General features: G+C 35.4%; 2 protein-coding genes across 3 annotated transcripts in view; both read left to right on the top strand.

Annotated features, from left to right (window-relative positions):
• Nucleotides 1–542: 542 nt before the first annotated feature.
• Nucleotides 543–5,792, top strand: LOC133197764 (phosphoenolpyruvate carboxykinase, cytosolic [GTP]-like). Of its 2 annotated transcripts, none has more exons than XM_061333966.1 (9): nt 543–703; nt 2,144–2,407; nt 2,629–3,017; nt 3,112–3,299; nt 3,434–3,647; nt 3,739–3,943; nt 4,105–4,208; nt 4,312–4,407; nt 4,516–5,792. In XM_061333966.1, exons 1-9 carry the CDS (start codon nt 639–641, stop codon nt 4,971–4,973), a joined length of 1,983 nt encoding a protein of 660 aa, XP_061189950.1. In that variant the 5' UTR covers nt 543–638; the 3' UTR covers nt 4,974–5,792. The 2 variants fall into 2 exon arrangements, with proteins under 2 accessions (XP_061189950.1, XP_061189951.1); XM_061333967.1 differs by lacking the exon at nt 543–703 and adding an exon at nt 1,275–1,440.
• Nucleotides 5,793–8,824: 3,032 nt separating this feature from the next.
• Nucleotides 8,825–17,757, top strand: part of LOC133197761 (phosphoenolpyruvate carboxykinase [GTP]-like) — a 16,942-nt gene continuing 8,009 nt past the window's right edge. The window contains 11 exon segments of the mRNA XM_061333964.1: nt 8,825–8,866; nt 11,065–11,235; nt 12,437–12,558; nt 14,281–14,465; nt 15,209–15,412; nt 15,730–15,917; nt 16,083–16,165; nt 16,167–16,210; nt 16,342–16,553; nt 17,139–17,319; nt 17,712–17,757. The exon segment at nt 17,712–17,757 is cut by the window's right edge and continues 50 nt beyond it. Coding sequence (XP_061189948.1) covers nt 11,107–11,235; nt 12,437–12,558; nt 14,281–14,465; nt 15,209–15,412; nt 15,730–15,917; nt 16,083–16,165; nt 16,167–16,210; nt 16,342–16,553; nt 17,139–17,319; nt 17,712–17,757 — 1,394 coding nt within the window. The 5' untranslated portion in view covers nt 8,825–8,866; nt 11,065–11,106.

The raw sequence follows: 17,757 nt of genomic DNA, 5'->3' as shown, positions 1-17,757 counted from the left end.
GTTGGCGCACCTAGTATGAGAAAGGCTTTGGAAATCATCCGTTCAGTAGTTCTGTATACATGTGCTCACATTTTTATTGCAATTCAGCCTCCTGGTTGAACTTAGGTAGAATCTATTCTGATTGTATTTCATAACGCACACTTAAATTGTTTCACAATATATATAATAAAGCATTTTAAAGGGGATTAATAAATTAATTGTAATTAAATAAGATTTACATAAGTTTTTTTTTTTTTAATGATAAGATTTGTTTGACCAGTGGCGTGATTGAACATATCATAGAAGTTCCAAAAATTATGAAATTATATTCAGTTGTGAAAAATCGGCTTTTTGATACCTCTCCAGATTAATTTCATGCATCAGTGCCTCTGATATACAGTGCCTTTCATGACTTTAGGTCAATCACCCCTGTTCCAGACTGAAATCAGTATTACCCAGTATTACGCAGCTTGATCTTGCCATATACTAGACACTTCGAACGTCAATGCGCATGACGAATTTGCGCCTTAGCTAGTATAAATATACCCACGTTTCGTCATCTTTTTTCATACTACAGCTGAGAGTTGATGAGAGGTTCCAACAAATGTATTTGTGTGCTTACTGTTTAAATACATACACAACGTCTTGTATCAGTGAAGATGGGGTCGTTAGATATCAAAACCAAAAGATTGTCAGTAGAGGGAAAACTGAAGGAGTTAGATGGGTGAGTTTATTTTTTTTGTTTAATTCTATATTGTCAGAAGTTTTACTAGTATTTGGTTTTGTGATAATTTTGAAACACTTAAAAATTGTGTATAGGTGAAAATATTCAGAATATTCAGTAAACCATCCTGCGATTCTCGTTTTTCTGAAAAATTGGGTAACTTTTTTTGGTGAGGTAGAAATGTCACCAAACATTTGAGCAAGGGTTTTACCACTATTTTGAATGAAAGTTTTTGTCTTGTTGCTGGAAAATTGTGGGAAAGGAATGTATGAAAATGTGTGTATTTCTTTCCCATCCGTTATAGTTCCAGAAAAAGGATAAAATCGATATTTTTGAATAGAGTATGTGTTTGTTCCTGATGCCACGAAGGCGTTGTCCGTATTAGCCAATCAGAATGCAGCATTAGGAAACGCCTTCAAGCATGGTGTGACTGTATATAAGAAAGTAGTCCCTCTATAAAGTCTTCGGGTGTTCAACAAAAGGGACATAGTTGGTTAATCATACCCACAGGGAAAGATTAATTATTGCCACTTGCAAGAAATATATTGTACAGTGTGAATAATTCTCAACCATACTTGATATTCATACGCAAGGTCAATATTTCAAAGTGCTCACGGGGTCAGCTTTGTCAATTGCGCCGGATTAGTTGTGTGATGGACTTTATTTGACAGGGATTAAGAAGAGTTTAAAACAATGTATACTTTAACAAAGTTAGTGAGGCAGTGTGGCCATTTAAAGTAAGTACTTTAATCATCTCACTATTTGAAACCCTGCACTTTCGATTCTATTTAAAAAAAAAAGTCTTGGAAGACCGTGTTATAGAGAAAGACCGTGTTATAGAGACAAAAGTCCATACTGCATCTGTAATAAAAGACGTAGTTTTTCAATATTTTGTACGAGAATGTGTAGACAGGATAGAAATATCACGAAAGGCTTAGATTACAGGGCGTGACGCTCAATATATGATCCGCTTCTCCGCTTCCCACGTGAAGCGAACAGCTGATCGCCGGATGTACGGCATCGATAAAGGGCCGTCAAGCCATTGTATTTAAAATAATGAACGATCGTGAGAAACAGGAGAATTTTTTCTTCTTCTCCAAAATATGTAATAGAAAAAGTCATGGTTAATATTATGTCAATTCAACCTAAATAATAATAAGAATATATGGTGGACAAACAAGGCTTTGTGATAAGGCGTATTGCAGAGTTGATAAGACAGTCTGATCTTGAGGAGTCAGTAGGACTTAATCGAAAAGATAACTCGGCGACAAACTGTAGACAAGGTCATTGACACACTCCGTCCTAATATTGGGATATGGGATAATAATAGCAGTTTATGATCCTGTTATGGATGTTTTGAAGTCAATGGGCAGACACAAATCAATGTGTTTATTTTTGTCAAGCAGATTGGTAAATGTCTCTCTAATTTACATTTTGCAGGCCAAACTTTTCCAGTCGGATTTCACAGGAGATCATAGGTAACAATGCCTTCAACCGGCCCTATCAGAGCATTGCATCACAGGTTCTGTACGGACGATTGAATGACCTACCAAAGAAAGTCCGGCATTATGTTGAGGACAATGTTAAATTGTGCAAGCCAGATACAATCCACATCTGCGATGGCTCGGATCGCGAGAATGAATTGTTGTTGTACCTTTTGCAGAGGGATGGCATGATTAAACCTCTGCCAAAGATGGACAACTGGTGAGAATTCAAAATAAAACAAATGGTAATTCTAGCTCTTTGTAATTTACATTTTAAGGATCAGGTCGGAAAGTAAGAATTTATGATTTTAAGAATAATAAAAAAAATTCAAAAGTTCAAATATAATTTTTTTACTTGTTTGAAAATAATTACTTAATCAAGAAGCAGGACATTGATTTTAAGGTGGAAATAATCTGATTTTTTTTTCAATATGTTTTCAGTTGGTTAGCCAGAACAGATCCCAAAGATGTAGCTAGGGTAGAGAGTCGGACCTTCATTGCCACAGAGGAAATGAGGGATACAATTCCAGTCGTAAAAAATGGAGTAACAGGAACACTGGGAAACTGGATGTCCCCTGACGATATGGACACGGAACTCAACATGAGGTTCCCTGGTTGTATGAAGGGCAGAACCATGTACGTGATACCATTCAGTATGGGGCCGGTTGGCTCAGCTCTTTCTAAGATTGGCATCGAGCTCACAGACTCTGCATATGTAGCAGCTAGCATGAGAATAATGACCAGGGTTGGGACCAAAGTGCTGAAAACTTTGGGAAATGGAGACTTTGTTAAGTGTCTGCATTCTGTTGGAGCACCACTACCTCTTAAAGGTTTGTTAATTTCATATGTTTCATGGAGACTTACCTTGAACTTTCAGTCACACAAAAAGGAAGAGTGCTTGTAATAATGTGTATTACCTTTCAGAACCATTGATTAGCAACTGGCCTTGCAACCCCAAGGACACCATTATTGCACACTTGCCAGAGAGAAATGAAATCTGCTCGTATGGAAGTGGTTATGGTGGAAACTCACTCCTGGGAAAGAAATGCTTTGCCCTCAGGATCGGATCAATTCTGGGGAGAAGAGAGGGTTGGTTAGCAGAACACATGCTGGTATGTTCAGTTCAGAATTTTATCAAGCACCAAATTGAATTTTTTTTAACTGTTAAGCATCAAATTGAACTTTTTTTATTTTCTTTGATTGAAATACAAACTTTTTAAACTGAATGTTTTTTTTTTCATTGTAGATCTTGGGCATTGAAAATTCCAAAGGCATTAAGAAATACTTTGTAGCTGCCTTTCCAAGTGCCTGTGGGAAAACGAATTTGGCAATGATGAAATCTGCTCTTCCCGAGTACAAGATCACCTGTGTAGGAGACGATATTGCGTGGATGAGATTCGATAAAGATGGAAAACTCAGGGCTATTAATCCAGAAGCTGGGTTCTTTGGCGTAGCACCAGGTGAGCTAAAAATGCTCATTGCTCACTGTGTGAAATTTTATTAAATTGATGAGGTTATAACCATTTTGACATTGTTATTGTTACATTTTAGGTACATCAATGAAAACGAATCCCATGGCTATGGAAACTATTTCTAGAAACACCGTCTTTACCAATGTGGCGGAGACGTCTGATGGTGGTGTCTTCTGGGAAGGTTTGGAGGGAGAAATCCCAAGAACCACAAAAATCAAGTCTTGGTTGGGAGTGGAAGACTGGCACCCAGAACAGGGAAAACAGGCAGCTCACCCCAATTCAAGGTAAAGACCTCTAATCATGTCATAAATCAATCGTGATTTTGTTTAGTAAGGAGAAATCCTTTAATGACTTGTAACATGTGGGCTTTGTTAAATTATAGACTTTAAGCTGACACATTATTTTGTGTCTCTGGTGATTGATTTTCATGTTCTGTTGTTTACAGATTTTGTACTCCAGCTGCTCAGTGTCCTATCATGGACGAGAAATGGCAGGACCCAGAAGGTGTCCCTATTGAGGCCATTATCTTTGGGGGACGTAGACCTGAAGGTAAATTTTAACACTGTTTAAAAAATGGATTATATTCACTGATGAGTTTTAGTCAGGAGTTATCTCTCTTGCATTATGGTTAATATTCTGTTGTGTGTTGTAGGTATTCCTCTGGTCTATGAAGCCTTTAACTGGCAGCATGGAGTATATATGGGGGCCTCTATGAGGTCTGAAGCAACAGCAGCAGCAGAGCATAAAGGTATTATTTAAACAACGCAATTCCTCAGTAAAAAGATTTTTGTCTTCTTTTTTTTTTCCATGAATGACTACTTTTAGGAGTAACTAATCATCGATTTACTATTTGCAGGGAAAGTGATCATGCATGACCCTTTTGCAATGCGTCCATTCTTTGGCTACAACTTTGGGCATTACTTGAAACATTGGTTAAGTTTCCAAGAAAAAGAAAGTAATAAATTGCCAAAAATTTACCATGTCAACTGGTTCAGGAAGGATAAAAATGGTCGTTTCATGTGGCCTGGATTTGGAGAGAATGCCCGTGTCTTAGACTGGATCTTCAGGCGGGTGGATGGCGAGGAATGCGCTGTCCCTTCCGCTATTGGAAATCTTCCCAAGAAAGGATCTCTGAATCTGGAGGGACTCCAGGACAATGTTGACATGGACGCTTTGTTCAGTATTCCAAAAGACTATTGGCAGCAGGAAGTCAGGGACATTGGGAAATACTTTGACGAGCAAGTGCACGAGGATTTACCTCCTGAGATAATGAAAGAACTGAGAGGACTAGAGGCCCGTGTGAATGCCTTGTAACTTACAGTCACTTCCGTTACACTTAAAAGTAGACTGTTCAGCTACAGGGAGAATAATTTGCTGCCATATTTTTCAATGATTTACATTTATTTACTTACTATGTAAGGAGATTAAGATTTTTAAGTTCATTTTTAGAAAATTTAGCCATTTTTTTACAGGTATTTCAGAGGGAGTTTTTCATTGTTATGATTCATATGATCTCTGTAACCTTTGTCAATCGTGTATTATTTTACTAATGAAATGTGTAATTTATTTTGTATTATCTTAATGAAATATGTGATTTATTAATGACTCTTTTTATTCATGCTTAACAGAAGAGAAAGTGCAATGGACATTATCATTCTTGAATTTTTTTGTATAATAAGCATTTCTTCATGTCGAGCTGATATGATCTCACTCTCTGTTTCCTGTTTTTGTACACTGCTGTTATTATGTTGCATGTAAGATGGCAGTTGTAGTCTTATATTTGCTGGGTTTAAACAAAACGAATCACATGCTTCTATCATCCTCTCTGTATACTGAATCATATTCATTCATGGGACATTCACACAAAGATTGTAAAACCATTTAGTGGCATATTGGTATGCACAAAAAAATATGACTGTGATAAATTGCCATTTATTTGATTATGTATATGTTAGACTAGAAATTCACAAGATGTGATGGGAAGTTATATTGTTCACTGCCGGTGGCATACTGTTATTATGTGTAAATTCTTGTCAAACAGCTGATTAAAACATGTTTTAGCAATATTTTAGGGCAGAATTGCCCAAGAGAGGGAACTACAATTTAAAGAAATACAATTTTATTTAAAAAGAATATGACCTTATTTTGTTTTTTTTTTCTGGGAATCGAGAGGCAGAATTGTTGGAGGAACTGAGTAGTAGGTGAACAAATGAATGGTACCGATAGAAACTGCCAAAAGATAAAATTGGTGTTTTTTCCCAAATAGATGTAAAATACTGTCTGAGTAGTCAAAATACATGGTTGGTAAATTTACACGTAGATGGGTTCATTAAAATCTGCTTAAGCGATCACAAGAACCTAATAACTGAAATCAAAATAATGCAATTTGTAAGAGAAATTTATCCTATTCTACTCTTTCGTCTGAATTTATACACTGTCTACTTTGATTTATAATAATAAAATACTTTATAATTTATAGAAGGTAACTCGATTAGTGCAAGCATTAGTCTTCCTCAGGGCCTTCTTTATAACACATATACAATGTATATATACAATAAACACAAATCACAATTGGAGACAATAAAATATAAACATTATAATACAACACAATAAATAAAACATCAAAAATCATTAAAAGGAGGAAAGGAAGGGGGGGGGGGAACATATTTTAATGTAGAGCCAGTTTCGCAAGTAAAAAATTTTCAACACTACTTTTAAATATTGCTCTAGGGATTGGGAATTCCTGATACTAATACGTGAAATATCGTTACCATGAAAATGCATTGTAGTGCTTTCAGCAAACATGTCAATATTACAATGTTCAACAGATAATGGGAAATCATTGACAATAAAGGGCCTAAAATAGAGCCCTGTGGCACACCTGCTATGACTGGCAGTAATTCAGATGTGTATGCACCAATTTTTACACTTTGAGTTCGATCATATAAATATGATTGAAACCATTTAATTGATACTGGATCAAAGTGATAGCATTTATGTTTTCTAATTAGTATATCATGATTTACGAGATTTGTACGATGAGAGATAATAACATCGGGGTTCTCTGATTTCTCTAAGTTCTAAACTTAACTTTTAGCCCTTTGTGACTAATGTGTACGACCTTGTTTTTTTTTTTTTAATATTTTTTTTGAGAAGGAAAAAGAAAGTCATCATGGGAGAATAATTTTCGGTAGACAAATAAAAACAAATATACAACAATTGTACACTTGGTAGTAAAGGAGAAATATATTTTTGCTGGCATCACAAAACGATTCAGATAAAAATAATATAGGGCTAAGCAACACGAGTTTCGATGCATAAATAAAACTTTTACTCGAATTTTTTTTCTTTAGTTCGACCTCGTTATCAATCAGAAAATCGCCACTACCAACCGCAGTACAGACCCCTGGCCTGGTCATTCCTTTAATTGTCCCGTTGTGTATCGTGAATGATTCACTAATTTTACCCTCGTAAGATTTCTTGCGTTAATTCGCAAGTTTTGAGATATCATGAAATTTGACTTTGTTTTTCCTAACAATATTGATCGCAATATGGTTTTGCAATACAGTTACATTCGATTTGTCGAGTCGAAAGTATGAGTGAATGTATTTTATATAGAATGTACTGGTATTTTATTTTATTTTATTTTATTATTATTATTTTTCTTTATTTTTTTTTTTTTTTTGGTCAACGCGAGGTTGTTAACCTTTTAACATAACAAAATATGCTTCTTACTCGTCATCGATGCATCAATTTAAGATTTTATCTCTTTAGGGGACGACCATTAAAATCTGAAGGGGGGGGGGGATTCTGGCTGATTTTGGAAATAAGTAATTTGTCCTCGAAAATGTTGAAAATAAATAAGTGCTACCTTCCCCCACCCACCCCACGAAATAGAGTTTTAAAGAGGGGGCATTTTTCCGTGAATAAGAAAATTAATCTATATTGTTTGAGCTATTTTGTTACAAATCTGCCCACGATCATCTTGAAAATAAAAAAAAAATTGCGAGCCCCCTCCCCTTAGAATCAAATGATCGCCCCCTTAAATTATTCCAGTGTTTCGTAATTACACGAAGAGCAAAATATAAAAGAAAGGTGGGAAAGTAATACTGAAGTGTTCTTTTTTTTTGTTTGTTTGTTTGTTTGTTTTTTTTGTTTTTTTTTTGTTTTTTTGTTTGTTTGTTTTTTTTGTTGTTGAAAATTTCGTCTTGTAATTTCATTTTTTTTTTCTTTTCTTTTTTTCTGAGCGTGTCTTGGTAAATTCTAAATGCATTCGAAATTAAAGTCCCTTATTGTTCGAAGAAAAGCCTTTTTTCTATTCTATCTGTGCACTCGTTAAAGAAATTTATAAGTTACAGGACAATTGCAGTACGAAGTTTTTGTAGCAGTCCACTCGTGAAACTAATGACTACTTGTAACGCGTCGAACCCCTCAACACTCTTGCGAAAAGTTTCTACAGAGTGCATATTGACAGAAACATATTGTAAAAAATTACTCTAGATCATTATTAATACATTGTCTGTCTGTCTGTCTGTCTGGGAGGAGTATCAAAACTGTCAAATCTTATTTTGAACTAATTTTACGCTTTACCAATTATTTTTCTTATCATTATTTAATTGTTCTAAGATAACGGATTGAATGTGAATTAGAAAAATGCACCCATGAAAAATAATCATGGTACTCACACATTTGAATCGGAGTTTGAAATAAATTAGCGTGTTTTATAGACTGCTTTAGGTCTATGCTAAATGTAGATCTGTAGATAATGACATTTGCTAAGTGTACCAACTGAACTGAGCAAAAAAGATCACTGATTTTGTATGGGTATTGATCAATTTAACAGTTTAATTAGGGATGTCCGTGACATGGTTAATATATATTTTTTAATTATACGTGCATTTTCGCACATGAAAATTATATTTATCCGATTTGTCCTCGGCATGCTTTGTTCCTTCAAGTTCATAAAAATATTCTACGTAGTAAGCTGAATTCCACTGTAAATTATCTTCCGATAATGTTCCAAAGAACATCACAGTGAGAAAATAGCTCTTTATTTTAACCTTGTTTGTCCTATCTTCTTGTTTACCACTTCGGTGTTTATCGTAAAACCTCGCCTTCCAGTACATTCTATATGAAAAATCCAGAGGAAAGCTGTCATTGATCAAAACATTTTTCAACCGACCGGCGTCAGTTTAAGCTGCTCCATCGTAATTCTGCTGTATAGGTAGGTGTCACTGTCATTTATTTCCGATTTCAAAAGAAAAGAGGTAATGTAATACACTGTCATTATATCTAAATAATCATAAATATTGTAATTGCGAACTGTGGAAAAATATACAGGAAAGTAATGACCCAGTTTCCGCCGGAGAAATATGATAAAGCTGTGTCTGCAAATTTTTATGTCGATTTGCATAATTCTCTTGCATTATATCTAGCAGTTTTAATTATTGCATAATGAAAAAATTAGGCGTAGATTTCTAAAATGGAGATTATGGCGATCCAGCAAGGAAGATCATCGTGACCTTAAATGACCCGCCTCTCACTGGGTGATTTATCTGGACTACAATATTGGGGGTAGTTCAAGGCCAGGACACTGCGTGTAGACCAGCTGTAGGCTGTCTATCTTCACTTGTATATGACACAAACGTATAATTTAGGTGTAATTGAAAGAAACACTAGGGGAAATGCGTCATATCAATATTTTATATTACTATATGACAAAGAATTACTCGATTAATATATATATAGTATATGTTGTAGGGCATTACAGTACTGATAGCAGAGATGTACCTAAGAATTGAAATAGCAGGGGAATTAACAAAGTAGAAGGGGGTCTGAGGTTCCTATCCCTAACATGCCTAAGAGGGGTTTGAGGGGAATACCAGAATAACCACTGTGAGCGAAAATCAAAAATAATTTCATATTTAACAGTATGGCTTTAATGTCTGTTAGCTGTTGCAATGGCCCTTCCATTAATTGTAACTTACCTGAAGAATAATACAGGGATTTTGAAATATACTAGTAAATCATGTTTGCAAACAAGGTAGGGAGTTAAAATATGTAAATATAAGCACTGATCTCTTAACTGCATTGGTGTGCACGAATTGAGTTAACGCATATTAGCGAGTTATTGTAATGGTGTGTGCAAAAACAGTAACGCGCATTAGAGAGTTATGAATTCGTTTTGCACACAGGTGAATTCACTGAGGATTTCTTGTCATTTATTTTGCAAAATTAGGCTAAATAATAGTTGTCCCTAAGACCAAGGGGCCGGGGAATTTCCCTGCCTATAATGGCATAATGCAGTGACATTGCACTTGCACAGCATTCAATGTTTGTGATCTAAAAAGTTGTAACTTTTTGACCTCATCATCCGTGTTAAGGTGATTTGAATGCCAAAGCTTTCCACAAACTTGTAAGCAAAATATTTGTGGAATGTAAATTCATGTATAGAGTATCTGAGTGTATTGTATAAATTTTAATGCTAATTGAAATATAACTGCTGCTGTATCATTGATGAAAGTCAAACCACTGTGAAATATGTTTTACTTATCTTTATTGTATTGCACAGGTGCGGATCCAGGAACTTTTTCCAGGGGGGTCCACCCCAGTCAAAAAAAAAAATTCCAACCCAAAAATTTCTTGACAAGCCAAAAAAAAAAACCCCATCCCCCTCTAGATCCGCCCATGTTGCATGTGAAGTTTTCTTTCCCTCCACACAAAAACATTTTTAATTCAGTTTTTCTACATGTACCTGATACAGCAACCATCTATTGATCGTATACTTGTAAATGATTTTAATTCTGTTTGTTTCAAAAATATTTTTTTAAACATGGTAAGGTTAAGGTAGTGTTTTTAGACCTACACAGCTAGTTGTGACTTAAAAATGATTACTGTGTTTATTTTCCTGTTGGGGATTTATACAAAAAAGGAATTGTTTATAAAGGGAAGTATTTTTCTTATCCATGTACAAATAGTATAAAAAGGAGACATTTGATATAGGAAGAATAAAAAGGGAAACGTGTTGATATCAGGGAATTCCTGTTGACTGTGATTACAGTTGGTTCTCTCTGAAATCCCGGCAGCGAGAAAAACAATTGACATTTCTGTGGTTACAACTTTGTAGATTGCAATTCTGAGCTATTGAATGACTGCATACCATAAAGAATATAAGTACTTTTTGACGTGCAGTAGGTATTTGCTCAGTATTACCAGGACTCTATAACCCATTTTTCCCGAGACATTCCGTCAGATTTATGTTGGTTAGAACAGGTAATCCTGAAAAGACATGGAAAGCCTCTAAATCTTGTCTGTAGCTGTGAGATACATTATGTAACCTTTATTTTTAACCAGGAAATCAATAGCGAAGGTTTGAGTAAGATAGAAAATGTTGTATATCAGAGAGATTTATTAATTAACAGGTTGATTAATTCCCACTGGTTTGACAATGGAGGATGACGCACCAGAATTCATTGAGGTCCATGAAATAGTAATCCAGAAGCTTGGCCATGTCCCCATTGTCAAGGGGGACTTCCACATGCTCCCCAAAAAAGTTCAGAAGTTTATAGCGAAATGGGTGAGTATTAACAGAATCATTCCTTCATCCTTTAATATCACAATCATTAGATAAAGAAGTCTCATGTTGAGAAATGCAAGCTGTTTAATTATCACTCCTTCTTTTGTAACCATGGTAACATTCAGTGACAGCTACAAACCAATTAATTAATGGTGCTTCTTTTGTACTTGATGAGATGTTTTGTCTGCTTCACTTAGTGTGATGTTCAACAGTGATCTTAAAATCCTTCCATGTTGTAATAAAAAAATCTGCCAATACAAACCAATTATTGAATAGGTGAAACATAGCACTGTTTTGTTTTTATAAATGTAAGCCTTGAGCGTTGTATTTATTATGCGAGTTTATAAATGTAAGCCATGAGCACTGGATATTGTTTTGTTTCTGTAAACTATGAGTGCTGTATATTGTTTCTCTGCTGTAGGATTATAAATGCACATGTAAACCCCGAGCATTGTATATTGTTTCTCTGCTGTAGGCGTATTAATGTAAACCCCAAGCTCTGTATATTATTTTGTTTCTGTACGTTTATAAATGTAAACTACGAGCACTGTATATTGTTTCTCTGTTGTAGGTGTATAAATGTAAACCCCGAGCGCTGTATATTGTTTCTCTTCTGTAGGTGTATAAATGCAAACCCCGAGCGTTGTATATTGGTGTATAAATGTAAGCCCCGAGCGCTGTATGTTGTTTCTCTTCTGTAGGTATATAAATGTAAACCCCGAGCACTGTATATTGTTTCTCTTCTGTAGGTATATAAATGTAAACCCCGAGCGCTGTATATTGGTGTCTAAATGTAAGCCCCGAGCACTGTATATTGTTTCTCTGTTGTAGGTGTATAAATGTAAACTATGAGCACTGTATATTGTTTCTCTGCTGTAGGCGTATTAATGTAAACCCCAAGCTCTGTATATTATTTTGTTTCTGTACGTTTATAAATGTAAACTACGAGCACTGTATATTGTTTCTCTGTTGTAGGTATCTTAATGTAAACCCCGAGCGCTGTATATTGTTTCTCTGTTGTAGGTGTATAAATGTAAACCCCGAGCACTGTATATTGGTGTATAAATGTAAACCTTGAGCGCTGTATATTGTTTCTCTTCTGTAGGTGTATAAATGTAAACCCTGAGAGCTGTAGATTGTTTATCTGCTGTAGATTTATAAATGTAAACTACGAGCGCTAAATATTGTTTCTCTGTTGTAGGTGTATAAATGTAAACCCCGAGCGCTGTATATCTGTGACGGGTCCCATGCAGAAGCTGAGGAGATCACACACAAACTGATAGAGAGGGGAGTCCTCACACCGCTCCCCAAATACGAAAACTGGTAAACTACAGTCGAGCTTTGGTATCTTAAACGTGATTATCTCAAATACCATTGATATGACAAAGTCATTTTGAAGTTCCAGCTGCTTATTCCTTAAGTATTTTACCCTGGATATCTCGAATCCTTGGTTATCTCGAAGTATTTTCTAGGTCCTTCGAGTTTGAGATAACGAGGTTTGACTGTATATCATTCATACATGTGATAAGTCAAAGACCACAAAACTGTACAGCAGCCATAAAAAAAAACTGGAATTTGGGTGAAAAAACTGTACACTGCCTATCAAAAAACGGTACAATAAATGGTATAAAATATCGCTTAAATTCTGATGATAAGGCACCTTATTTCTAAACCAACAAATATATATTGGTGCAAATGTCTTATTTTAAAAGTTGTAATGGAGATTTGAATGCTTTAAAATTTCATATATTGTGTTGTATAATCACAATGTTCTTATGAATCAACTATAAATTAAGCTAGTTTAGATGATAGTTTGTTTGCCAGCTTTATATAGTATTAACGTGAGAGTCAATGTCTCCAATTTACATCTTGTTCATATTACTGATATATACATCAGCAATGCTAAATAACAGCAGTAAATACAATCATACATAAATTTCAGCACATAAAAACCATATCCTTTATTTCATCGTAATCATGGTAATAAACATCGTATATTTTATACCTACGGAGATCTGGGTCAGATTCATGTATATTAAGTCATGTATATCAACTTTAGAAGTTGGCTTAATTTTTTTCAATCAAGTTACGAAACATTAACAGTTATAATTAAGTACCCCTTTAAAAATAAAGCTACCTAAAGATAATTATCCCAATTGGCAGTTCACGCCTTCACACGCGATGGTTTGTGTACACTACACAGTTATCAGAAGGTCAAGTGTCAAACACAGGTGACGTTTTCCAGTGTCTCGAGTGTGAGAATGAGAGGAAAATGGTGGCATTTAGCGAGAAATTCAAAATACTGTACAAATTTTCATATTCCGTGAATTTTGGTGTCCTGCCGGTACACGATGAATGGGCTCGAAAAAACGGTACATTTTGCGTACCGCCTGTACATATCACATGTATGATCTTAATAAAGTCCTGATGACAATAAATGAAATCGTCCACTTTACCATTAAGTCTGAAAGTTTCTTATTATCAGCTGTTAATGAAAAGGTTTTATAATTGATTAGGACAGCCATTTTGCACTTGGATCCATGATGGCAACAACTTGGAGTTTTCTGATTCAGAAAAGCATCTCTTATTATGTTCATGTCAAAGTCCAAACCAATAACAATTTTATTCTCTTGAAAATAGAAAATAGATTTTTAATGATAAGAATTTTTAAAGATTTATGCATGTTGTAGATATTGTGGAACTATTATACTAGTATTTTGGAAAATTGTACAAAACGTGTAATATTTTTGATGACATTTTCCTTCATTATTCACTGAATGAGGACACACCAAAAAAAGATCATCTGAGTGACATTTTTTACTTGATCATGGTTGAAAGAGAATCTGGATTGACTTGGTTTTTAGTGTCCAGAATTTTATTCTGCTTTATTTTTTTTAAAAATATTTTGAATGTACACTCTTCAGTTAAGCTTTTTTTTCCCTGAAGTTATGTTTTGTTTATTGTGGCAATGAAATCATTTTCAAATCCGATGAATTTCATTTAACCACAAGACCCTGACATTAAATAATTAATTTCTATATTTAGCTTTTTGTGTCGTACTGATCCTGCTGATGTGGCTCGAGTAGAATCAAAAACGTGGATTGCTACTGATGATAAATACGAGACTGTACCACACGTACGCCCTGGAGTGAGGGGAATTCTGGGACAGTGGAAAAGTACCAAGGATCTGGAAGAAGAAGTGAATGAGGATTTTGAAGGATGTATGGCAGGTATAAAATACTGCTGTAAATTCTGTGTGTATACTGTCACTATAATTAGAAAAATTAGTTGTTTAAGACTTTTTAGATCATCTGAACTGAAAGCTCAAAGAAGCTTTTCACATTTTGTCCAACATCTATCTGTCTAGCTGTCAATCCATCCATCCGTCTATAAACTTTTCACATTTTCATTTTCTCCTCAAGAACCATGGGGCCAATTTATCCAAAATTGCCACAAAGCATCCTATGGTAAAGGGGATTCAAGTTGGTACAAATAAAGGGCCACACTCTTTTAACAGGGGATTATTAAGAATCGGTGGGAAAAAAGTCATCTTTTAAAATTTTCTTTCCACCACAGAACCAGAAGAGTGGAAACTTAAGTTTCATGACACAGTGTAAGTTCATATTGTTCAAGTCATTTCCCCCAAGGGTAGGGTGGGGCCACAACAGGCAATCAGAGTTTAACATTTGAGTATAAAGAATATCTTTTAAAATCTTCTCAGGAGCCACTGGATCAAAAGAGTTGAAACTTAAATGAAAGCTTCATTTCATAGTAAGTAGGTTCAATTTTGTTCAAATCAAGATTAAGTTTTACATAGGAATATAGGGAAAAAAATTTGCTGATGAAGAACAGCAGGAGCCACTCCGGTGAGCATTGTGGCCCATGGACTCGTCTTGATAATGAAAGCAATACATATCTTTAATTAAATCTTAGTTATAGAATCAAGTAAGATGTTTTCTCCTCCCATTTACAGGTAGAACTATGTACGTAATTCCCTTCAGTATGGGGCCTATTGGAGGACCCCTCAGTAAGATTGGTATCCAGCTGACGGACTCAAACTACGTCCTCCTCTGTATGAGAATCATGACCCGTGTTTCAGCCACGATCTGGGAGGTGCTGGGAGATGATGATTTTGTAAGATGTGTTCACTCCATGGGATGTCCTCGACCAGTCCAGAGTAAGTGTGTGTTCATACATCATAAAAAACTTGTGTTGTTTTCTTCAGTAATAATTTATAATCATATTGCTAACAAAAATACATGTGTATATATATATATATATATATATATATATATATATATATATATATATATATATATATATATATATATATATATATATATATATAATGATCCAGATAGTAATATAATAACTTAAAGATTAAAAATCAGGTGGAATATTGTGTTTTGTCTCATCGTTTGTCTGATGGGTTATGTAAACCTTGACCATAATTTTTAGGTCACAAGTCACTCATGTAAAAAGTGCAAATTTTAGGAAAGGTAATCAATCATTGGCCATGCAACCCAGACAAGATAATGATTGGACATTTCCCAGCCCGACGTGAGATTACATCATACGGCAGCGGTTATGGTGGTAACTCTCTGCTCGGTAAAAAATGCTTTGCTCTGAGAATCGCCAGTGTCATTGCCAGAGATGAAGGATGGATGGCCGAGCACATGCTGGTGAGATTTCCCCTCCTGTTGAGTTTGTCAATTATCTTTACATCTCAGATCCTCATATCTCCTGAAAATGTTTCAAACTTGTAATGTACATAATGTGAATAATTGCTTTGTTGATAAGCATTGTTCTAATGAATACTTTGTAATTGACGAGATTGGCATGTTTAGATTATGGGACTGACCAATGAAAAGACGGGGGAGGAGAAATTTGTCTGTGCTGCTTTCCCAAGTGCTTGTGGGAAAACAAATCTCCATGATCAGACCAACCATTCCTGGATATAAAGTTCAAGTCATTGGTATGAGCCATTGTCCGATATATCCGTGCATGTTTCATTTCAACTTTTTTATATTTGAAATTTGCTATCATAAGCAACAATTTACTGTAATCTTTTTAAGTTACATGGTGTGTTTTGTGGCTGGTTTATAGGAGATGATATTGCCTGGCTGAGATTTAATGAGAAAGGAGAACTCCGGGCCATTAATCCAGAAGCTGGGTTCTTTGGTGTGGCTCCTGGCACTAACATGAAGACCAATCCCAATGCTATGCTTTCCTTCCAGAAGAATTCCATCTTTACAAATGTGGCTGAGACAGCTGATGGTGGCTTCTATTGGGAGGGAATGGAAGATGAAGTTGATAAGGTAGTGGATGGTCACATAGCAAACCAATTTACAATCTCTAAATGTTTTTCTTGACTTTTCTATGCATTACGATCTATACAGTGTATTGCCATGGCTTTTATATACTGTAAATCACTTTTTATTTGCGAAAACTTTATTCTCGCATAATTACATGAGACTGTCTGCTCGCGAAAATTTCATTCTCGCAAATATTAGTATTATAAATATCATATAGAGCAATGACCGAAATTCGTGAAAATTTTGGCTCGCTTATAAATACCAAAAAACAGTCTCGCGAAAATTAAGTGATCTACAGTTCTGTAAATCATAATCAATAATGAGCTATAGCTATTTCAATTTCAACTTTCTATTTTAGTATTTTGTAAACTGGAGGGGATGGGGCACATTTGGGTCTTAGTGTATCTTGTTCTTTAGATTTCTCTAAATCAAAAATTTAAACCTTAAAATTTTTTGTGATTTAATATACGTCTTATTTTGGGGGAGGGGAAATCTGTGATTATTAGGATGTCCCCCGTTACCATTTATTAACAGCTGATCATGGTAGTTCTGTAGTTTCAGTCCTTCAGTCATAACATTCACTTTCAGAACATAGCAATTACTAACTGGCTAGGACAGCCCTGGAAGATAGGAATGCCAGGAAATGCTGCCCACCCTAATTCCCGATTCACCTGCCCGGCTGCCCAGTGTCCCATCATCCACCCCAAATGGGAGGATCCAGAAGGAGTCCCCATCAGTGCCATCATTTTTGGTGGAAGACGCCCAACAGGTATTTTACCCTTCTGAACTAGGAATACTTAACATACATGATATATCAATCTACAACAGTGTCCAGTAACAGCAGAGTACAGCAGAGGTCCTTGGGTAAGACAAAATGATGTAAATTGTACTCTAGGTCAGAGCATTGATCTGCATTTCCAACCACTGTACAGTGGGTACTGTTTGCCATGAGCTACTCCTTGGAAGGATTAATTGCATTATGAAAATTTAACACACTTTACTTAAACAATCCAGTTAGTAGCCTGGAATACCTGTTTTAGATGTATTACGAGAGTTGTTGATACTTCTCCCTGTTTGATGTGTATCACTAGCGTTGATGTTTATACTTTTTTCAGGTGTATACCAGTAGTATTAATCTCTGTACTGATTTCCTCTTTCTAGGTGTACCCCTGGTGTTCGAGTCATTTAGCTGGCAGCATGGCGTTAT

This window comes from Saccostrea echinata, unplaced genomic scaffold, assembly GCF_033153115.1.
Source record: "Saccostrea echinata isolate AGI-Se365-2 ecotype Australia unplaced genomic scaffold, CSIRO_AGI_Sech_v1 ptg000030l, whole genome shotgun sequence".
Lineage (NCBI taxonomy): Eukaryota > Metazoa > Mollusca > Bivalvia > Ostreida > Ostreidae > Saccostrea > Saccostrea echinata.
This window is presented reverse-complemented; position numbering and strand designations above follow the sequence as displayed.